This window comes from Microplitis demolitor, chromosome 9 (assembly GCF_026212275.2).
Source record: "Microplitis demolitor isolate Queensland-Clemson2020A chromosome 9, iyMicDemo2.1a, whole genome shotgun sequence".
Taxonomy (NCBI): Eukaryota; Metazoa; Arthropoda; class Insecta; order Hymenoptera; family Braconidae; genus Microplitis; species Microplitis demolitor.
In genome coordinates this window covers 16,539,554-16,563,333 of record NC_068553.1, presented here as the reverse complement: position 1 = coordinate 16,563,333, position 23,780 = coordinate 16,539,554, and the positions used below count along the sequence as shown (strand labels likewise).

Genomic DNA, 23,780 nt, shown 5'->3' with positions numbered 1-23,780 from the left:
GTTTTGTAATTATCTTCAATTCATAATAAACAAAGCAAAATATTTCGCTTGTTTCTTTTTTTTTTTTTTTTAATAGTACATTATGTGACGAGGGATGAAATGAAACAATTTCAGACCAGGGTGAAGTTGGGTGACATCGTGTTTCATTCCGAGTTACACAGAATATTTTTCATGATTACCTGCATGGAATTTAAACTTCAGGTCAGCAGCCAATCAGAAACAAGTCAATTTTTGACCAATGGTGTAATCAACTATTAAATTATCATTTGCAATTAATAATTAAGTAGAATTGAAATTAACTTCTTTCGATTGGCTGCAGAGACACTAAAACTTCACGTACTTAAAGATCGGGTTGTCTTTCGCGCAACGAAAATTTAAAAAATTTATATAAGTTAACTGCTTAAAGGTGACTTAAGGGGTAATTGGGGGGGGGTAATTTTCGGCTGACATACTAGTACATACACGAAATATTTCGGAAATCTAGATCCAGTAAATTTTTTACTTTGCATTTCGTTTTTTGCACAAAACTTTTTGTACAAAACTTTAAGTATCGATACTGGTATCATAAAAACTAACTTTTGCCACACTTGCGCCGAAAGTTTAAATTTTCGCCCTGTTTAGAGAGAAGAAAGTTTTTTTCTGTTGAGAAAACGAATGATAACAAATAGCGCATGCGCCATTCCTTTCCAGAGGCGAAAATTCAAACTTTCGTACAGATCTTGAAAATTCAGTTCAAGCAGGAAATACACGTGGGTTGATATGTACTATTTTTCACCCTAGGTGTGTAATGTACTATTAAATTTCAAGGAAAATTTATGACATTACAGCTTTGTTCAAAAAAGCAAATTTATCAGGGTAAGTTGGACATGAAAAATTTTAATTTTATTTTCCATTGCATATTTTTCTCATGTCAGTCATGGCTCAACCCTCACCTATATTCTCAATGAAACTATATATAAGAAAATATATATAAGATATAAATAATAAAAAAAGTAAATCTTTTAAAACACAAACCTTGTTAATAAATATTTTTAACTACAACAAAAAAACAAACCTTAATTGTAGATTATTAAATAAATAAGTAACCATTAAAAGAAGGCAACGAATTTACGAAACACAGTCTTTAGGGTAGTTTAGTAAATATTTTATTTACAACGTAAGGTTGTTATTCCGGCTGTCAGGATGATGAATTATTAAAGAGACTAGACTAGGCCACGTGGAGGACCTATCCACTGGCTTACAACCCCAACTCACAGCTCACTCCACTACCATATTCCATTATTATTATTGTCATGCAATGTTATATGTGGACAGTTTTCCGCTGGACATTCTCGTGTTACCTCATTACCCTACACCGTCCTCAGTATTTTTATACAACCAATATTTTTAAATATACTTTCTAATTAATCACTGATTTTTAACTCACTATAGTACAGTCATTAAAAAAAAAATAATTAATTAATTAGTCATTTTTTAAATTAAAAATTACTTTTTTTTTTCTTTCAATTTTTGCTGTATTCAATATTTTATGTGCCGGGAATATTTTATTACGTAACATAAAAAATTTATATACATATATGTATATATATATATATATACATATATACTCACAGTGAATTATTATATAAAAAAAAAAATACACGTGTGTTGACTAGTGTTTTTAAAGTGCAAAAAAAATATTCTCCCGGTGACATTTCTATGAATTACTAATATATATACATTTATATATATATATTTGTTTTTTATATATATTAGTGATTGTTATTACGTATAACAATCGAATGAAGTCATCATTTTGTAATTATTGGCAAACAAGGTATTGTTTTTTATTTTATTATTATTCACATTTACTTAGGGGAGAAGGGGGGGGGGGGGGTAAAGTGGGCCCCTTAAGAAAAATAATTATATTAATTTTTTTACGCGTTTACTTCTTTTTAGACCTTCGATACTTATTTTTACTTATGCTGCGTGTATTAAAATTGAAAAATCGAAAATTAGGGGCGAAGGACCCATGAAAAGATTTCGAATTTGATATTTTTTATTTTCTACACATAAAAAATCAGTTTAAGTCTGTTGCGATATAACTTTAAAACGTAATTTTATTATCTGTAACTTTCTTAGCAAATTATATTTAATGAACAGTTATGGTGGTCCATTTTAACCCTCATTATATAAGAAATTTTTATAAGTTTATTATCCGTCTGAATTTATTGACGTATGGAAAATTTTGAGGGGTCACTTTGCCCCGATATTTTTTGAAGTTTTGAAAATTTTATGGAGCCCACTTTGCCCCCTTCCCTACATTAAAAATTTTATAAATAAATTATTTTTAAAAATATTGGAAAGTAAAAAAAAAATTTATAAACAAATTTTGATTATTCAAATTTATGAATAAATTTTTTAAATTTGCAAATTAATTTTTACTATACTTAATAAAATATATGTAAAATTTTATAAAAAAAAAAATATATATCACAATATAAGAATTTTTTATTTTAAATTGAAAAAAAATTTTTTTATTGATCGGCAAAAAATAAAATTTTGATTTTATTTCCTAAATGTTTTTTATAATTGGAAAAAAAAATTATATATCTTGATGATTTCTGATAAAAAAAATTTTAATACTATTATTATTATCATCATTACTCCCCACTATTTATGAATAATTAATAAAAAAAAAAAAAAAAAAAAAAAAAAAAAAAAAAAATTGACGTCAACATGTTTGTTTAATAATTTCAAATGAACTCTGGGCTTTTGTAGCTTTGAGGAAAGTTCACAAAGGAATCCGCTAAATTTTTTATAAGGACATATACTTAATCAATAATATATACAATATATACATATATGTATATGTATAAATATATATAGATAAAAATGGACAAACATCAAAAATTTGTGTCAATGTCTGTCTTTAATTTTCGATGCCCAACATATTTAATAATTTATATATAAATATATATCTATATACATATACTATGATAAACTTGCCACATATATTCTTCTACATGCATCGTCTTTCTTATACCGAATTTAAAAAAGGTGATAATTACTCATTACTACTAAAAAAAAAAAGATTTCTTGGCTCAGAAATTTTTTAATCGCCTTAAGAAAATTTTTATTTGTTTATTTTTTTAAACGATAAATTATAAAAAAAAATATATTTGAAAAAAATGCACCTGTGGTTTTTTGAATTTTCAACATGTGCATATTTTTATTTTTTTTTGCAATTGATTCGTTGAAACAAAAATCCGAAAATTTTTGTCTTCAATTCATAATACGAAATATTTTTCGTGCCAAAAAATCATTTTTTTTCGCATAACTTTTTAATAATGTCCCTCATTATCATTATTCGAGTTTTTAATGAATTAATTTTTATTGAAAATTAATTAGAAATATTTAACAGATTTGCAAATGAATCACACTACAATAAAATCCTGGCTGTCACGCGGTGAATTTGAAAAACTTGAACATGTTGTATTGGAAGGCCGTGGCGCCCGTTTATTAGGCGAACATTCACCAGATCTTAAAACTCGAGCATTTTTACGATCTCTTCCTAATTATTTGGTATTTATTATCTTTTTATTATTTACTTTATTTTTTAAAGAATTATATTCATATTCAATATTTTTCAAGACGAAAATAAGTCAAGTTCACGATACGATACCACGTGGGTCATTAGAAGAGCTGAAAAAATTTTTAAGCGATGAACCTAAAAAAAAATATGCTTTTGCTAAAGACACTTCCGGGACGCCATTGTTACATAAAGCTGTTTACTTTGATCATCAAGATATTGTCGAGTGGTTGATACAAAATTATCCAAATACAGTTCGTCAAAAAGACCGAGTAAGTATTTTTTAACACTCAAAATTCAATTGAAAGCATCCGTAAAGTAAGCGCGCGGTCCACGGTTCGATTCCAGCTCAGGGTAATTTTTCAAATTTTTTTTTGACTCTCTTATTATTACTAGTATTTATAGTGATGCTAATTTTAGAGAATAATACAAAATTTTTGACATTCAACCGGTACTCAAAAATTAATTAAACTGATTTTTAATTATAAGTACAAGGGCTTGACTTTTAGACTTAGATTTTTTCAGTTTTTACTGGATTTCAATGATTAATGCCAGAAGAAACTAAAAAAAGCTTTGAAATTTTTTTTTAATTTGAATTTCGCGCCAATTACAGTTTTTTTTTATTTTAAGACTTTAAATTAAAATTTTTTTTAGTTTTTATTGAATTTTAATGATTAATGTCAGAAGAAACTAAAAAAAGTTTTGAAATTTTTCAAAAATTTAAATTTCGCGCCAATTACAAAATATAGTTTTTTTTAAATTTCAAGACTAAATTAAAATTGTTTTAAAACATTTCAAAATTTTATAAATAATTTTTTTTTATTGATCATCTTAAAAAAAAAAAAAAAAAAAAATATGAACAATAAAAAAATGAAGAATGAAGTCGTAAAATTAAAACCCCAAAATTTGTCATTAATTACACTCCAATTTAATAATTATTTATTTAACTCCCGGGTTCGATCTGCTCATTAAAAAAATATTTACTGTCGTTCTGAGCACGGGTTCGATCCCGACACAGTGCAATTGATTGATTCCATATCAGATTTCAAAAACTCTAATTTACTTTCAATTTTTTTTTTTTTGAAAATTTTTAAATTAAATAGAAACAATAAATTTCAATTTTTTTTTTTTCCTTTTTTACTACAAATGATACGTAATTTTATAGTATAATATCCAGCCATAAATGCATAAGTTTTTTCCGAATGAAATTTAGTGTTGCGTGACTCGTATAATCATAAAGTGTAACCACATGTTTTCAGTCTCTCCCGTCGGTAAATCAATGGTAAATCGAAGCTTCTGCTCCTTTCCATCAAATATCAAAAGCATTTTGTTTTCTATTCATGTACAAATCCAATCTTATGTCACCCCCACTCTACTTCTACCCTCACTTTAGTTATTTTATACCTCTAGAACTATGATATAAATTGCTCTAGGTAAAGTAACGTCTTCAGCAATGTCAGTTATTTTCATTTCAACTTAAATAGTCAGTGTGTTAACATACTCCGCTGTTAACACTAATCATTAACAATTATTTTTTTTTACAATTAAAAGGAAGGCAGGACAGCGTTACATTATTGCGGCAATTGCAAAGAACCAGAAGTCATTTGGGATTTATTAATTGATGCTGGATGTGACGCGAGTATTTGTGACAAACGTGGACATCCTGCGGCTTACTATCTTCAGCGCGCTGATAAAATAGAATTATCTGAGCCCGACAAAATGGACGAGCATAAATTTTCAAACAGAAATGAAGGTAATTAAAATTTAATTACCCATAAACTTTTTTTTTCTGTATAAAAAAGGTTAAAAAATCCACTTTTACAATGACCTGAAAAATTGTCCTTGAAATTTAAATTATTATTTATCACTTTGAAAGTTATATATATAAAAATATATGAATGTAAGACTATAAGTAGCATTAAAAGCCCAGAAACATGTTCCCAATGACCCCGCGGAAATCGATGGTATGAATTTTTTATAGATTCAAGTTTTGCTGAAATCGATTCCTTGGGTAATTTTTTTACGAAGGACAATATAGAAATTTTTTATTTATCTTATAAGTGTTTCACTAATTCGTATAAGATTACTTGTCATTTTTGAAAATAATTTTTTGGCGCGGAAAAAATTTTTTAATTTGAAATGGAAAAAATTCTTGGCGCCAAAAATTCTTTTTCGGCTCAAGAAAATTTTATTTTTCAATTTTTCTAGATACACTGAGTTTAATTTTTGTGAGATTTATCAGTTGGAAATTCTTATATATAAATATAAAATATGTAAATAATTAATTTTATATTTATAATACAAGTTAATTAATAACTTCCAGTAATTTTTTTCAAATTTCAAAGAAAATTTCCAAGTGTCAGGTCGCCGATTCGAGTTCCCCTCTATGATTTTTACTTATTTAAAATTTCTTTTCAGTTTTGGATGTCAAGCCATCAAATATCAGAATATGGATCCATAATCGCGATATTAAAAAACTGCAACAAGTTTTATGGGAAGGCCATGGCTCTAAACTTCAATGTGAAATAAGCAACAATCCGCGTGTCAGAAAATTTTTAGAAGCTGTTCCTTTTATTATGGTAAAAAAAAAAATTAATCAATTAATTATTATTTTATTTATACAAATCACTGCATTATAAATAATCAGGAGTACGGATTTTATTTGAATTCAAATTTACCGCCAAGAACTTTTGGAGTTTTTTAAAAAAATCACTCCGCTTACGGAAAATTTTCTGGTGGAAATTTTTGTCTGAAAAAGTCTTTAGAACTCTTGAACTTTTTCAGAAAAAGTTCGGAAAATTTCCATCAGGTTTGTTTTTTCAACGGAGGTCTAGATTTTATTTAAATCCCCATTCACTCCGATTTTGAGTTTTAATATAAAAATAAACTCAACTTTATGATAAATTTCACTTTAAGAAAATTAAATAAATATGCAGTCATCTGCTCCGCATTTACTTCTTATAAACTCGGAAAATTTTTGACAGTATGATGATTAATAAAAAAATTTTTCAGGTTACGATAAAGCAAATTCATCAAGCGGTTGTTAAAAATGATTTAAATACTTTGCAAGATAAAATTGCTGATCCTGTATCGCCGATAATACTTTCGGCTAAAGATAACAATGGATTAAATCCTTTGCATAAGGTAACAATTAATTAATTAATTAATTAATTTAGAAAGTTTTCTATTAATAATTAATTTTAAAAAATTCTTAAATAGGCTGCAGGTCTAGGTCATTTAGAAATAGCGACAGAAATCGTTGAAAAGTTTTCCCAAGCGACTATAGCTCAAGACAATGAGGGTAAAACGCCATTACATTACGCCGCGGCTTTAAAAGATGGCGGCGATATGTACGATCTTTTAGTAGAGTATGGCGCGGATGAAAGTAAACTAGACAATGTGAGTATAAGTGTCTAATTAGCGGACTGATTTCCTAGAAAAATAAAATTAATTGATGACAATTGTTTTAGAAACAAAAAGCTGCTGGTTTTTATAGAAACCGTCCAGGAGACATTGACTTGTCTAATTTGGTCGTGATACCCGATGCTCCCCGAGTGTCAGGTAATGAGTACCCGAAAAATTGGGACTGGAGAATTTTGGAGTCCGAAAGCTCGAACCGCTCGAAAAAACGCAGTCCTGCTGATAGCGCTTTTGGAAGTGCTGAGAGTACGATGAAGAGTTCAAGCTCGGACGTAATTGGGGTACGAATCTATTTTCTTTTTTACAAATTATAAATATGAAGGTTTAAATTAAAGTCGGGTGACGATAATTTTAAGTTATGATCTTAAAAAAAATACACGAAATTAAGAACAATTTACTAGAACAGGAGGGCGAAGAACCAGCACCGGAAGATGATCCAGAGGCAGAACCTGATCCTGATCCTGAACCAGAACCTGATGAAAATCATGATCCAGAACCTGATCCAGAAGAACCGGAACCTGATGAAGAACCAGAACCTGATGAAGAAGAACCAGAACCCGATGCAGAAGAACCAGAACCTGATGCAGAAGAACCAGAACCTGATGCAGAAGAACCAGAACCTGATGCAGAAGAACCAGAACCTGATGCAGAGGAACCAGAACCTGATGAAGAACCAGAACCTGATTCAAAAGCAGAAGAACCAGAAGCAGAAGCTAATGAAAATGAAAATGAAAATGAAGAAGAAAAAAATGAACCAAGTACTGGAGATTCAGGTGTTGATGAAATAGCTGCCGACGAAGATCAGGTGGGATGAAAATCCACCCGATCATAATTACAAAAATTAATAGCGCATTCCTATACCGATATTTAAAATATTAATATATAAAAATAGTACTAATAATGATAACAATGAACTAATAAACATTTGTTTGAAACCAAAACCAGTTTATATCCAATTAATTATATAAGCAAACTGGATATCCCTTAGAACCTTATCAGTTATCATAATCATCAAAATCGCACATCGTATTAATTTTTTTTTTAAACGGACATGCAAATCCACAGAAATCGATAGTTCTAGACACGTGTACATGCATTTATATGTCACATTACGTGTATAGATCATATCAAGATCGCAGTAGACGATACACATACACTATTTTCTAAACACCTATAACATATCGATTCCCGGTAACGAAACCGTACATGCGCATTATAACAATGTTTATGTAATATTGTCTTTTTTATGGTCTATATCATTCAGGTTATCGTTGGCGAGCATGAAGAACTGCCCGAAGCGGAGCTTAACGACGCGGGCATGCCCGATGACCCTGAAGTTGAAGATCTTCTGGTGAATGGTAACATGGAACAACTCGCGGCCTTAGTCCTCAATGGGGAAGGAAAACGTCTACTGGGCAGGCAATCAGGAAATCCAGATCTCCAAGCATTCATCGATAATGTTCCTTCATATATTGTATGTAGTTTGTTTATATTTACTGTTTTTTTCCAAGTAAAACTTAAATTTTGTTGTGGTTCCAGGGCAAAATTCACACGGTCCATATTGCGGCCAAAGAAGGAAACCTGAGAGATTTGCAGAACGCATTGGACAGACGTAAATTCGCGATTGCTAGAGACAATACTTCGCCTCATGGTGCGACGCCTCTGCATGTCGCTGTCATTTTTGGACACACGGCAATTATCAGGTAATTTACCCTCATTTATGACGTTTTTGCTGAGCGCTCATGTTTTTTTTTGACGCGAAAGAGGTTTTATGTGAGTTTTTTTATTACTTATCTGTGTCATCAAATCGATTAATCGAAAGAGAATTTTTCAAGGTCGATTTATTGAAATGCTGCGTTCTGGGTCATGTTTATTCATTGGAATTGTAATTTTAAATGAAAATTGACTTTTTGTCAAGATAATTTCATAAGAAAATGAGTCATTTTGGGAAAGATTTTAATTCTTGGGCGCCATTTTTTGAATTAATTTGTTCAGTGAAAATTTTGTAGAAAAAGTCTCCCGTTTTTAATAAAATTTCTGCAAAATGAAAATCTCATAAATTTAGAGATAATTTTTTGAGTGAAATTGGGCGCCATATTTGAATTTATTTTTTTTAGTGGAAATTTTGGAAGAAAAATCTTCTATTTTTACTAAAACTACTCCATAAATTATGAAAATCTCAATGAAAATTCAAAACTAAATTTTTTTTATTCAAATCGGGCGCCATAATTTGAATAAATTTTTCATTCAATACAAATTCCATGGACTCAAGAAAAAAATCCTGAATTCAGACAATTTTTACCAAACCCTAGACTGCCACAATTTTAAAATTTAATTAATGCCTTATTAATCTAGATATTTAGCGGGAAGGTTTCCAGAAACAGCTCACGCAGTTGACGTCGATGGTCGCACTGCCCTCCATTACGCAGCAACTTTAGCAGACAATGGTCACTATTACAACCTACTCCTCCATTTGGGCGCCAACCCGCTCACCAAAGACAATGTAAGCTTCAAAAATATCTTTTCATCAAAAATACCCTATTCACCTAATAACTAAAAATGTTTTCTCAAGTTCGAGCATAAAGCCGACTTCTACCGCAATCACCAGGAAGACCTATCGCACAAACGTCTTCTACGGGATTTCGGTGCTCGCGAAGAACTCGCGGACGAAATGTTAACCGACAAAGGTAATTTTATAATAATTTTCTATAGTCTAGTAATCTTAAAATCACTAATTGCGAAATTGGAAGCACAGTTTTCAAAATTTTCACGCTTTTACTAAAAAATTTAATCTAAAATCCAATTCCGCAATTTTCAGAAAACATGACCTAAAATTTTTCGAAATAATATTATTTTTTACATAAAAAAAATGACCCTGTGATATGTAGTTGCGGGTGGTGACGTATATTCATCACGACGTGACATAAACGAAGCCGATACCCTAACAATGCTGGAGCGTTGTTTCCGTCTACTTGCCAGCAATCGTAGGAACTCGGTGCCGAATACACCAACAGCAAATGCCGGTACAATGTTGCGACGTTGTATGAAACGTCCAGTATTTGAAAAAATCAAGCACCGTGTGACTCGCATGGACCACAATCTTTTTGACGTTATTTGGCCGTCTTTGCAGAAATATCAAACCCTTAACAACAATAATAGCTATTCCTCAAATCAAATAATTAGCGCTAGTAGTAGTAGATCAATGCTAGATATTGACAACGATTTTGACGGAATAGTCGTCGTTCCAGATTACGAAAGTTACTACGTATTTTCTGAGCTTCTTGACCCTTTGATCCGTAACCTGCATTGCGTGACCGCAACCGGGGAGCTTCCAGATCAACCTCCGCCATCTTTTTTCTTCGACCCCGAGGAATTGGACGAAAACGACAACATAAGTGATAACATAACAGCGATCGCTGGCTTCGATATCGACCCTACGGGCAAATATATATCAGCTGGAACCATCGACGCCTGTCGGAATTTGGAAGCCTTCCCACTGCCGCTGACCCTGACGATAAACCAACTCGAGGAAACGGAGAAACAGATAACCGGGGTCCTGATTGGCGCCGAAGTTTCCCTGATTATGGCAGAGGGCAGCAGTGAAGACGAAGGGGGAGTTTACTACACATTAAATGAAGTCCTAGAGAGGCCCAGTGACATCAGAATGCGGCTCGCTGCCGCGGGGTTACTGGTCCCGATTAACGAAACGGAAATGAGCGACGAAAAACGACTGCATGGGCGCCACTGGCCCTACGGCCGTGGGGTCTACGTCGCCAGCGCAGGAGATGTCGCAGTCTGGGTCAATGTCCAGGACCATTTGAGAATAATTGCATGCACTTCCGAAAATAAACCCGGGCAAATTGGAAAAACCTATGTCCGAATCGCTAAAATCTTGACCATTTTGGACAAAAAGTTCAGGTTCAAAAGGGACAAGAAGTTGGGGTTTCTCAGCGCGAGACCTTCCGCGGTAGGAAACACTCTGAGGTTCAGTGTCATTATAAAACTCCAGGGTCTGTCCAAAAAAATGGATAATTTGAAAGAGTTGTGTATTGTCAGGGGCCTTAAGCCCATGGAGACAATGCGCAGTGACACTTTTAAATTGAGTAACCAGCAGTGTTTGAGTATCACTGAGCTACAGACGCTTCAGGATTTCATTAACGCGGTTGTCAGTATTATTGGATTGGAAAAAGAGATGATTTTAAGCAATTCAATGAATATCGCATCATTAATTGTCAATATGTTCAAGAAAAAATCGTCAGCACGAAAATTTAGGGGATAAATTTTTTATTTTATTTTAATAATTTTTAATTATCTAAATACTTTGTAATTTTAAGTAATGGACAAAATATTACGAATGTTAATTAATAATTTGTTTTTTAAAATTTATCTTTTAATTAAATATTAATATTAATGTTTAATAAATAGCAATTTATTTATCTGTGATAATTTTAGTGCCTCAATTTTATTATTAATTATTTTTGTTAATATTAAGAATATTAGGATTATTATATATAGTGATAAGAATAGGTTAGAAATATATGAAAAATATGTAAAAATATTGGAAAGATGTGTGAGATCTTTATCTTCATCCAGACAACGGTCAATAGTCAGTTTAATTTTGAAAAATAGTAGATTTATTTTTGATGGCGGCTGGAAAAACTACTGGAGTATATTTTGGGTTAGTAATTATTAATAATGATTAAAAGTTTTGGTGTTTTTTATTGAATTATTTAACGCTATTTTTAAAAAACATTTAAAAAGCGCGACTTCAAAATTTTTAATCGGATTCAATTGGAATTTTCTGACTAAAATTGATTGAAATCTGAAGTACATTTCATTTTCCGAATGAATTCGATTGGAAAATTTGAATCGGACTCAATCGGAAATTAACCTAAAAAGTCTATATTTTTTCCGATTAAATTCAATGGGAAAATTTCAATTGAAAGAAAAATTTTCCATTTCAATACGATTTAGTTTCTGATCAAAATTTTAAATCAGGAAAAGATAGACATGAAAATTATTAAATTTTTATATAGTCGAAGAAAGTTTGGGATTTTTTCAACCATTTTTATTTCCCCCTCTATTATGATATTCTGCGCATGCGCAAAACTAAAAATTTTCTAGTAGAGGGAGAATAATCGCGGGGAAAATCCTTAACTTTTTATAGGCTATAACTCGAGATTTTGAAAAATTGTAACTGCGCGCGCAGCTATTTCTGGTAAATTATAATTTTTCGAGGTTATAACAAATTTTATTATAAATATAAGACTATTTCGACACTGAATCGTTTTTTGAAGTCACTTAAACCGAGCGGGCAAAGACGATTTTTAATTAATTTTTTAAATAACAATTTTTCCAAGGGTTTAATTTTTTTTTCATGGAAATGAACGAGAGAAAAATCTTTTTGAATATCACGGACAATAATTTAATTTTGATATGGAAATTCACTGGGAAATGTAGAAATTTTCTTGTTGTACCGAGCGGATACAGACTAATTTCAATTAATTCGCTAGAAATTTTTTTTCCAATGGATCAAAAACTTTTTCAAAAAATATGCGATAAAAAAATGCTGAAGAATTTCAAAGGAAAATTCGACATTTTTTACATTTTTTACAATTACAATTACAAAAAAAAATATTAATAAATAGACTATTAATTATTTTTCCAAGCCCGCGAAAATTCAAATTGACTTATTTTGAAACAAAAATAAAAAATAGCGTTAAAAATAAATATTTTAGATGCTTTTATTGTCTGTCACGAGTCATTGTCACAAGAAGATAAAAAAAATCGCACATATCTTTCCAACATTGTTATTGTTTCATCATCTGACCTCTCTGTCATCGTCAATTACTTATTACTACTACCAATTAATACTTTTATATATTTATTCTTAACAATATTTATTACCAACTATTTTTAAGTATCGATTGAAAATCACGCTTCTGTTTTTTATTGCACGTAAATAAATTTTCCAAGCTTATGAGCTGAAGATTTAAAGCTTTTCTGCTTTGGAATATGAATTTATCTTGTGTTGAAAAATTTTTTAATAATTAATTAATTAATTAATTAATTAGTTTATTTATTTGTTTAGACGACGGTGAAGATTTTCCGATTTTTCGTGAAGAAGATGGACGTTATTTAGCTTCCTGTAAGTTAATATTAATTTTTAAGCATTTTTATACTTTTTTATTAATTAATTGATATATTTATTTATTAATTAACAGCATTGGGCGCACCGTTAATTAAAGGATTAACTGAAGTCGTAGACAAACGGCCTCAAAATCCAGTGACGTACTTGGCAACGTATTTAAATAATTTTGCAAGTAAAAGTCAGGAAAATGAATATTCATCTCCGGTAATTTTAATTATTTATTTTACTTTAATTAAACCGCTATCTTTAATTACTCAATTAAAAATTTTCCTTGAAATTTAGAGGAAAAAAGTTTAGTCATAAATATAAAATATAAATTAACTTTTTTTTTTATTTGAGGAAAAAAAAGCAAGTGAAAAAAATCCTACTGAAAATTTTGGAAAATTTGAGGAAAATGTCGAAGTTTTACAAAGAAAAAAATGAAAATCTCAAAATTTTTGTTTTTTTCTTGAAATCAAGAAAAAAAAACGGGGAAAATTTTTTATCAAAAAATTTTCATTAAGGAGGAGCACTAGTGTGATCGCCTGAAATAAAAATGATCTTACGGAATTTTTTTAAAGAAAACTATTGCATGGAATGTTTTAATGTTTTAAGGATATATTTGTGGATATATAATGAATATAGGATAAAATTTTCGGACAAAAAAATTAAAAATTCAGCGAGTTATTCACAATTTCCCGCTCAAAAAAAGTCCCCGCTGCAGGGACAGCGACCTTCGCAGTACCGGAAATAAAAAAAACCAAAAAGTTTATCAAACTAGAAGATATTTCCCGTAACATGACCCTCGGGTGAAGAGAAAATTCAAAAATTTAATAAAATGGCGGGGTTTTTAAAAAAAAAAGTTTTAAATTTCGCGCGAATTTTTGATTCGATCGAAAAACTGGAGGTTCATGGTCCGTATAAACATGTATAAAAGAAGCTGCAATCAATATGCAAAAACATGATTTTTTCAAAATGTCACACTAGTGGTCCCGCTCAAAAACAAAAGTTAAAAAAGGTAGCGGTGAATTAATTTAAAAAATGTTCTGATTAAAATAAATTTATTTAAATATATTAATAGAAAAGTGATGTGTTAATAATAACTTCTGAAGAATCAACTGAAAAATATGATTTAGAAAACGGTAATTTAGACGACGGTTATCCGAAAAGTCCCGAGTCTTCAATATTACCCGAGTCTGCGTTCATGGAAGCCTCTAGAGTAATTAAATAATTTATTAAATTATAATAATTAATTAATAAATTAATTAATTGATTAATATTGATTAATTATTTAAGGACGAACATGGCCAGAGTCTAATCCACTACTCAGCAGTAAGAACTCACCCAAAAAATGGTTTCTTTCATTTATTACAAGAGCGTCAAATAAATATCGCGCTAAGAGACGAATTGTATCGCACTGCACGCGACGTCGCTGAGGAAGCTAATTTTTATGATAATGTAGAAGAAATCGATCGTTTTGTTGTTTACTTGGCGGCCAGGGGTACTAACAATAATTAATTACTTGTTTTTTATGTTAATGGTAATTAAATTTTGTTTTAATTGCAGGAGAGACGGATAAATTAGTGGAATTATTACTGGAAGGTTACGATCATATTCTAGACGCGCAGGATGACGGTGTTAATATCGTCGACATTTCCGCTGAACGAAATCGACATCCTACTGTACAATTTTTGCAAACTATAGATAATTATATTGTAAATAAAAATTTTTTTTAATTATTTGAGTCACGTGAAAAAAAAAGGAAATTTTTTTTACTGGCGATCTCGATCTCAGAAAATTATTGACTGATTTTTAATATCAAAAAAAATAAGAAATGAAAATAAGAATTGAGAAATAAATTTCGAGGCTGGCGAAGTCTGATAATTTTTTTAAAACTGGTTAAAAAAAAAAAAATGGACGAATCGGTCAATAAATTATTGAGAGGCGAGTTGTGGTCAGAATATGCAGATTAGGAGTAATTTAATATTTTATTTTTTTTTCTGTATTTATAATTAGACGCAGAGAGATGAATTACACCGAGTTATACGCGGCGGAGACTTGGAATCGACTAAAAAAATATTTGAAAAAAATCCTGGGGGATCGACTTTGTTCGCGATTGGTAAAAATACATATGGAAGATGTTCTTTGCATATCGCAGTACTAGGAGAACATGTTGACATCATTCGATATATTGCTGGAAATTATCCAGAGACTTTACGCATCGGGGACAATGTAATTAGTTTTTTTTTTAATTACTCTTTTACTGGTAAATTAAGTCCGTGTAATTTTATTCAAAATTTTTCCCGCGAAAATACAGTCGATAAGCCTCTTCCCCTTAATCGGCAGCTGAGTCCAAACAGCACCTTTAACCACTTTTTTGAGTTTGGTAGCAGACATCCCGTTATAAGCCTCCGTTAAAATTACATAAATTATAAACTAACAATAGCAACAAAATATCTAAATTAATTATGAAAATTTACTATCGATCTTTCGCGGATAATAATTTTATAAATATTAAGTTAAATATTATTTATTGGTGATAATTGTAATGATTAATTACAATTAAAGCTTCTGTTACAATTTAAAAGTTTTATTGAGCATTATGTTGATCAATAACAATTATTATTATTATTACTTTCATTAATACCCTTGTAATTATTATTTTTTACATTACAATTATTATTTGTGTAAAAAGATAAGTATTTATTTTAGCGCTATAAGCACTAGAAAAACCGGGACACTGGCGCATGTGACAAAACGTAAATATGACGTTTAAAATTATATAAAATAAACACAGGCTTATAACGAGTAGTCGAGAACAAAACTAAATGCACGGGAAGACTGAAATTTAAAAAAAAATTTACCCTGTACCCTAGACCAGGCTTATGACGAGTCGACTGTATAGAAAAAAAACTGCTGCCCCATCTTACCCAGTTTTCTTTTAAATAACAGAGAAAAAATTTTTAATATCAGACCTTAATTAAAAAAAAAAAAAAATATGCATTAATAAATAAAATATATTTTAAATTAAGATGGAAAGAACGGCTCTACACTATGCCATGGGAGTGCCTTCTGTTGAAATAGTAACGAGTATTTTAATAAAATCCGGTGCTAAACGAATCCAAAAAGACATCGTAAGTAATAAACTATACAATAATTAGTCAATCTGATTAATTTCTTATTCACTCGCGTAATTAGCGAACGTTTCAAAAGCTAACGCGCAATTTTATCGTTACTAAAAAAATCTTTAGTATTTTTTTTAGTATGTCTATCTTACCCCACCGTGAAAATTACTCAGGTTGACTATATATGTGTATATTTATAATATATGTAATTAAAAAATAATTAATTTGTTTAAGAAATCACGGCAGCCATCTTATTATTTTATGGATAAAACGGACATTCAAAGATTACAAGACGAAGAGCAAACGATGCCTAAATAATATTTTTTATCAACAAATATATTTATTTATTTAATTATTTATAATATATAATTATATCAATTACTATTGATTTATGTATTGATAATAAAAAAAATTTTCTGTACCTGAAAATAAATTATTTTTTTTTCAAGACAAATTAATTTCTTCCTCTGTGGTATCAACCCAAGGCACGGGGTTAACATACGCAGGAGTCGCTTGTTGATGAGCTGTAATTAATTATTAGATTAAATTTCTATTTACAAAAAAATTTATTTGTCCACTCGAAATTACAAAATAGGAGACATTTCTGGAAAGTTGGTGCAAATTTGGTTGAAGGTCTACGATGCTACCCTCATACATCCCCGAAATAAAAAAAGACATTCGGCAGCCGAAAAGTAGATTTCTTGTAATATGTTTATTATTGAACCGTTAAAAGTTTTAATAATAGTAAGCAAAATTTAAATTTCATAACATGTACTTTAAATCACAATAGTTTTGCTTGTAAGTTTTTTCACATGCTTGCGAAAATCTGTTTTTGAGGATGTTTTTATTGTGGTCCCAGTAAGAGAATTAGAGGTGGGTAGTTCCAGACATGTATAGTTCCATGAACTATGTCTTTTGTCGGATACGTATCCGGTCGTTTCTCAAAATTCACTTTAGTATGCTCACTAGTTCTCTTTTTCGCGCCACTGTCATCATTACCAACAAGCAGTCAAGTAGCAGAATAATTTTTGATTCCAGGTTCCAGGTTCAATTCGGAATGTTCCCGGAACTACCCGAGAATAGACCTCGGAAATTGGCCCTACTACCGAATATTTATGAACTGCGCATGCGCACAGAAAAGTGGGAGGACATTTAACACAAAACATCTAGAGTGGGAGTAAAAACCGACGACATCCGAAGTCCATTCTCTTGTTGGGATGACAATATTTTTTTTTCTCATCCACCCTTAGAGTTATGACTTTTTTATCATGGGATGTGTTTGCAAGTGACACCATAACCTTCAACCAAATTTGTACCAACTGACTTCTGAACTAAAAACAGTCGAGTTCCATTAACCTGGGCTCAGTCTACGGAAAAGCAAAAATTTCCTGGGAATCCCAACTTATCGAATGCCCCTTTTTTAAAGAGTAAACTACACGCATGCGCTCTTACATATACATATATAAATATAGACGTACATACAAATGTATAGAATTGGGTAAGAGCGTAGCTCGTAGTGGGGATCAGGATTGAGGGGAATTCCGAGATAATGGAATCCGACAGTAAAATTCGACATCACTTACGTAAAAGACCTTGAGTAGCAGGTTTAGGACATTTTTTACTTTTCTCCCGCCATTTTTCAAATGCTTTAACACTTTCTTCAAACCTTTTTTTTTGTTCAGCTTCCAGTTGTTGGGTTTTTAATTTTTTTTCATTCATTTGCACTTTAAATCATGTAATTTAATAAATTAATTATTTTACTAATTATTAATTAATTAATTTATTGATTTACTCAGTTACTTTTAAGCTCTTTGTCTTTTTTCCTACACCACTGCTTTAAATAAAGTTCTTTCGCAACGACAGTCTTGGCCTCGATTTCCTCCAGCCGCGACTCGATTTCCATTTCCTTTTCAGCGATTAATTTCTTCTTTAAATCTTCTCGTTTCTTCTTTTCGACCCACGACTTAAAATTGTCCCTTTCTCTCTTCTCACGCTCTTTTTTTTCTTTCAGTAGTTTTTCTTCCTCTATTTTTTTGTTCAACTCAATTTCAGCGATTTTTTTTTTCTGCTCTAAAATTTCACTTTTTTTCTTTTCAATCCAGTCATCGTAAGCTAATTTCTTACCCGATGATGATTGAGGGCGTTTTGAAGTACAGTTTGGTAGTGATGTTGATATTTTTACTACTTTATAACCATTTACTGAATATCTACTCGAAAAAAAAAAAAAATTATATCAATTACAAAATTTTAATTAAATTCTTCAAGTAAAAATTTGGAGACTAATTTTTGACTAAAAATTTTTTTTTTACTATTTTTCTGTGGCCCAAATTACCCCATCAAACCCTAACCGTACAAAAAAAACTTCAATTACAAAATTTTAATTAAATTATTTTTGAAGAAATTTTAAGACTAATTTTGAATTTAAAATTTTTTTCTATTGATTATATGTGGCTCAAATTACCCCAACACGCCTGAACTGTACAAAAAAAATTATTTAAATTACAAAATTTTAGTAAAATTCTTCAAGTAAAAATTTGGAGACTAATTTTAAACTAAAAATTTTTTTTTTTACTATTTTTCTGTGGCCCAAATTACCTCATCATACTCTAAGTGCACAAAAAAACTCAAATTTCAAAATTTTAATTAAATTAATTTTTTTTTAAATTTCCAGACTAATTTTGGATTTAAAATTTTTTTTTCCATTAACTTTATGTGGCTCAAATTACCCCATCACGTCCAAAATGTCCAAAATCACCCACAAAAAAAATTATATAATTTACAAACTTTAATTCAAATAATTTTAGAAAAAATTTCGGCTAATTTTAAATTCCAAATTTTTTTAATTAATTTCACGTGGCCCAAATTACCCCCATCCCTTATCATACCCAAAAATAATTAAAAAAAAAAAATCATTTTTTTTTACCTCTGGACTTCATCCTGATCACCATCAAAACAAAAATCATTAGAATCATTAATAATTTTACAACGTCGCTCAACTCGGGTGGATCTTGACTTCGTGGAGTTTATCGACGGCCTCGAGGACGTTAATGAACTCAATGAGTTACAGCGATAAGTATTCAATAATTCATTATTTATATAATTACTCCAACTATCATTATTACTATAATTATTACAAGGATTTTCAATAAAACTTCTCGGCAACCCATTAGTCAGATCGCGTTTTTCATTTTTAAATTCCCCGCCATTTGAATTCAAATCAATTTTATCAAAATTCTCATGTAAATTATTTACCGACTCCGCATAAATTGCCGAATTAATGCAGCGTCTCTCCGTCAAACTGTAACCCAATTAATAAATATTAATGACCATTAATTACTTCAATTAATCCCTTTAAAAAAAATTAATTACTCATATGAAATATCCGGCAATGAATTAATTTCTAAAATATCTTCTACACATAAATTATTATTAATTAATTTATTACTGTCCGCCATTAATTAACCTAAAAATAATTAATCATTAATTGCAATTAATTAATTAATTAATTAATAGAAATTTACTTACATTTTTTTAATTAAAAGTTTGACAATTAAAAAAAAATTTTTTAAACAAAAGACAATAGAAATTTTTTTTAAGGTAAAAAATTAATTAGACATAATTATTAATTGTAATTAATTTATTTAATTATTTAATTGGCTTTTTTTAATATCATGGGTTTTTTTTTATAAATAAAGTTATGGGTCGATGATAGCAATATTTTTCTGGTTTATTTCGGTGGTATTATTTTGCCGAGTAATTGACAAATACTCGTCAGTTATTTCAGAAGGTTTTATTTCAACAAAACAAGACTCGCGTTCTTGACTAATGTAACGCGATTCGTCAAAATTAAAATAACGACCAAGAACGATATTCAGTGCCGACGTGTCGTATGAGTGGCAGCCTGAATAACGATATTGTGGCTTTTTATTGAATCGACATCCTACTGATTGAGCTCCTGTAATTTAAATATATATAATTAATAGTGTTAATTAATTCAAATATTTAGAGGCGGTAATTAATTGGAGTTTAGTAGTTTTGAATTTTAAATTTAAATTACGGGTAAACTAATAGAGATACGGCAAAAATGTACTGATAGTTTTTTTTAGGAAATTTAATTCTCTACAAAAAAGTATTTACTCTTTTTTTCTATAAACTCAATAGTTTAAATACTATTTCAATTTTAAGAAAAACGTCAAAATTTTATTTGGAGTAACCGGAATTTTTTATTAAACGGAAAAATTAAAATTCTGACTAAACTATCAGAGATATGGTAAAAGTATACTGATATGATTTTGTAGGAAATTTAATTCTGTACAAAAAAGTATTTATTCATTTTTTCTCTAAAGTCAATAGCTTGAATAATATTTCACTTTTAAGAAAAACGTGTAATTTATTTGGAGTAACCATAATTGTTTTTAAAAACTTAAAATTAAAATTTTGATTAAACTATCAGAGATATGACAAAAATGTATAGAAATAATTTTGTAGAAAATTAAATTTCCTACAAAAAAGTTCCCATGACTTTTTACATAAACCTAGTAGTTTAGACACAATTATAATTTTTGTCTGGATAAATATAAAATATACAAAATTGAAACTTTGAAGCCTAGTAGTTTTAAACTTAAAATTTAAATTGCGACTAAACTAATTGAGATACGGCAAAAATGCACTAGAACAATTTTTTAGGAAATTCAATTCTCTACAAAAAAGTATTCATTCATTTTTTTCCCAAACTCATTAGTTTACACAATATTTAAATTTCAAGAAAAACGTCAAAATTTGATTTTCAGTCACCATAATTTTTTCAAAAACTTAAAATTAAAATTCTGATTAAACTATCAGAGATATGACAAAAATGTATACAGATAATTTTGTAGAGAATTAAATTTCCTACAAAAAAGGTTCTTATGACTTTTTACATAACCCAGTAGTTTAACCACAATCATAATTTTTATCTAAGATAAAGATAAAATATCAAAAATTTATAGTAATTAAAATAAACAGAAAGTAATTAATGAATTACCTATGGGACTAATGCAATCCCGGGTAAGTGCGCACTGCACCCAAGGCAGCATAATGTTTTCCCTAATATCGTAACTATTTTTAATAATAATGTGCGACGCATGAATTAACGGTAGGAAGAAATAACTTTCAGCATTTGAATGAAAGTACTCATACATTTTCGGGTGCGTTAATGTACTAATTGCGTGATTTGTTGGCCACGTAAGTATTCCATACTTTGGTAATAAATATTTAACTACTTCAGTATTATTTATACGAATATTTGAGTCCATATATAAGATATTGCCTAGAGTATTTAATGCTGTCTGAAAACAAACTCATTAATCAGTCAATTAATTAATTAGTTAATTAATTAAAAATTACCTGTATGACTAGAGGCCGATAGGCATGCAATCGATCATCTTCAATATGATTTGGAAAAGGATTCAAATCAAATGTCAAAATATTGCATTTTGTAGAATTGCAATAACCGCGTAAATTTTGTAATGCGTCGTCAGTTAAACTGACGGCATAAATAACAATATTATTATTTGGCAAAAAATGAGTTACGTTTTTCAAAAAACCGTAGAAATTAAGCTCATTTCCAGGTCTCAGTAATGTTACAATCGTAATATTATTTTGGGTACTTGGTAATGTTATGGTTGCGCCTGATGACGTTTGTTTGTCGAGTCCTAAAAGCGCTAAATATTTTGAATCTGTTACGAGACGTTTTTCTTCAACATCTTTTAAATTTTCCTGAAATTTTAATTATTGTATTTATTAGACTGATTAAAAAAATCGAATTTTTCTCGAAACCTATTAAACAGTTGTAGAGAGGAATTTTATACCGGCAGTGACTCATTGTAAAAATAAGCTGAGGACATAATTTTCTAGGGAATTAAACGCTCTACAAAAAAAGTCTCTTATAATTTTTTGATAAAATCATCTGTTGAAAAGTTATTGGAGCTTGAAGTCAAATTTTGAATAAATTTCAAGATCTTTTTAATTTTCCGCCGAAACTATCAGACTTATCACAAAATGACATAAGACCTTTTTTGTAGATAATTTTATTTCTGACAAATTACCTCTGATAAAGTTTTTCAAAATTCTGCATTGTTTTCGAGTTATTTCCATTTTAATTTCAAGATCTTGAAATCAATCAGAACACAGCTTTTATTAAGAGCTTGACAATAAAATGGAAATAACTAGAAAACAATGCGGAATTTTGAAAAACTTTATCAGAGGTAAATTATCAGGAATGAAATTGTCTACAAAAAATGTCCTATGAAATTTTCTGCCAAGTCCGATAGTTTCGCCGGAAAAGTAAAAAGATCTCGAAATTTACTCGAAATTTGACTTCAAGCTCCAATAACTTTTCAACAGATGAAATTTTAAAAAAATTATAAGAGACTTTTTTTGTAGAGCGTTTAATTCCCTACAAAATCATATCCTTAGCTTATCTATACAATGAGCCATTGCCAGTATAAAATTCCAAACTTAAATTTTGTTTTCCATGTTATTTAAATGGGAAATAGAAGATTGCGATTAGCGACCTCTAAATTTTAATATTAAGAGCTCATCTTAGGCATCTTTTTTCACTCCTCTACAACTGTTTAATAGACTCCGAGAAATTAAAAAAAAAATTCGATTTTTTTGAATCAGTCTAATATTTATTCATATGATATAGTAGTGCATACATGTAATTATACTCTGTAAAAAATTTTCGGAGTGAACTCCAAATTTGAATGCAAATTTAAATAAAATCCTTAATCACTCCGAATTCACTCCCGATTTTTAACAGTGGAATGAATAGTAAAATTTACCTGGAAGCTTCGTAATTGTTTATGCGTTTCGGTGACTAAATTTTGTATCGCGGGATGCTGATTACTGATGGTTATAAACAATATTGTTACTCCTACTAAACAAAGTAGAAATAATAGCAGACATTTAGAACGCATTGTTTACATTATATATTTTTTTATAACTTTGTTGCTTTTACTACTTTTTTTATAAATAAATATTTGTCGTCTAACTGAGATATGTCTAACCCATTGTTGGATATGTACTGTGTATTTGTTTGTATTGAGCCTCTAGATTAAATTATTTAAGTCACATTGTTTTGTAAATTTTTGAGTGATTAAGATATCGCGTTTTTTCCATATCGAAAAATCTAACCTTGAAATGTCAAAATGACAGGTCTTATTTTTTCCTGTTTTGTTTTTTGTTTTTTTACTTTTTTACTCCGCGGGTTACTGAGAAATTTCTTTGATCTTTTGTTGATAAGCCGCCGCGCAAACGCGAGACCTTAAGAGCCGAAGCGCGAATCATTTTATTTTTGAATTTTTATTCAAGCATCGAACGGCTGAAGAAGAGTTTAGTTGAATGTTTTTTTAGTTTATTGCTTATTAGAGTTTTAAATACTACTTGGAGTTGGCTTTTATTAATTTTGGTGTTTTTTTATTTTTTAGTTTGACAAGTTCCCGATAGGTGGCTTCAATGCCATATTTATTTCACTGATGAATTTGTATTTCAA

The 23,780-nt window shown here is 29.7% G+C and overlaps 4 protein-coding genes across 4 annotated transcripts; 2 read left to right on the top strand and 2 right to left on the bottom strand.

Moving 5' to 3' along the window:
* Positions 1-125: 125 nt before the first annotated feature.
* On the bottom strand, positions 126-19,509 carry LOC103579300 (coiled-coil domain-containing protein 34). Its single transcript, XM_008560662.2, has 6 exons — positions 19,499-19,509; positions 19,170-19,298; positions 18,047-18,453; positions 17,830-17,970; positions 16,669-16,770; positions 126-179 (listed from the first exon to the last, which is right to left on the bottom strand). Exons 1-5 carry the CDS (start codon positions 19,507-19,509, stop codon positions 16,691-16,693), a joined length of 768 nt encoding a protein of 255 aa, XP_008558884.1. The 3' UTR covers positions 126-179; positions 16,669-16,690.
* LOC103579292 (uncharacterized) lies at positions 1,752-16,564 on the top strand. Its single transcript, XM_053741805.1, has 22 exons — positions 1,752-1,816; positions 3,404-3,564; positions 3,634-3,843; positions 5,123-5,324; positions 5,990-6,150; positions 6,584-6,715; positions 6,791-6,970; positions 7,042-7,272; positions 7,398-7,796; positions 8,256-8,465; positions 8,531-8,694; positions 9,347-9,494; positions 9,564-9,678; positions 9,880-9,975; positions 13,083-13,139; positions 13,216-13,346; positions 14,203-14,340; positions 14,418-14,622; positions 14,688-14,836; positions 15,138-15,353; positions 16,154-16,255; positions 16,481-16,564. Exons 2-22 carry the CDS (start codon positions 3,412-3,414, stop codon positions 16,562-16,564), a joined length of 3,483 nt encoding a protein of 1,160 aa, XP_053597780.1. The 5' UTR covers positions 1,752-1,816; positions 3,404-3,411.
* Positions 10,020-11,270, top strand: LOC128668571 (arginine kinase). Its single transcript, XM_053741793.1, has one exon. It carries the CDS (start codon positions 10,020-10,022, stop codon positions 11,268-11,270), a length of 1,251 nt encoding a protein of 416 aa, XP_053597768.1.
* Positions 19,510-19,871: 362 nt separating the features above from the next.
* Positions 19,872-23,472, bottom strand: LOC103579099 (uncharacterized). The gene is made up of 4 exons (XM_008560405.3): positions 23,071-23,472; positions 21,632-22,003; positions 21,270-21,573; positions 19,872-20,201 (listed from the first exon to the last, which is right to left on the bottom strand). Exons 1-4 carry the CDS (start codon positions 23,203-23,205, stop codon positions 19,942-19,944), a joined length of 1,071 nt encoding a protein of 356 aa, XP_008558627.1. The 5' UTR covers positions 23,206-23,472; the 3' UTR covers positions 19,872-19,941.
* Between the last annotated feature and the right edge of the window lie 308 nt (positions 23,473-23,780).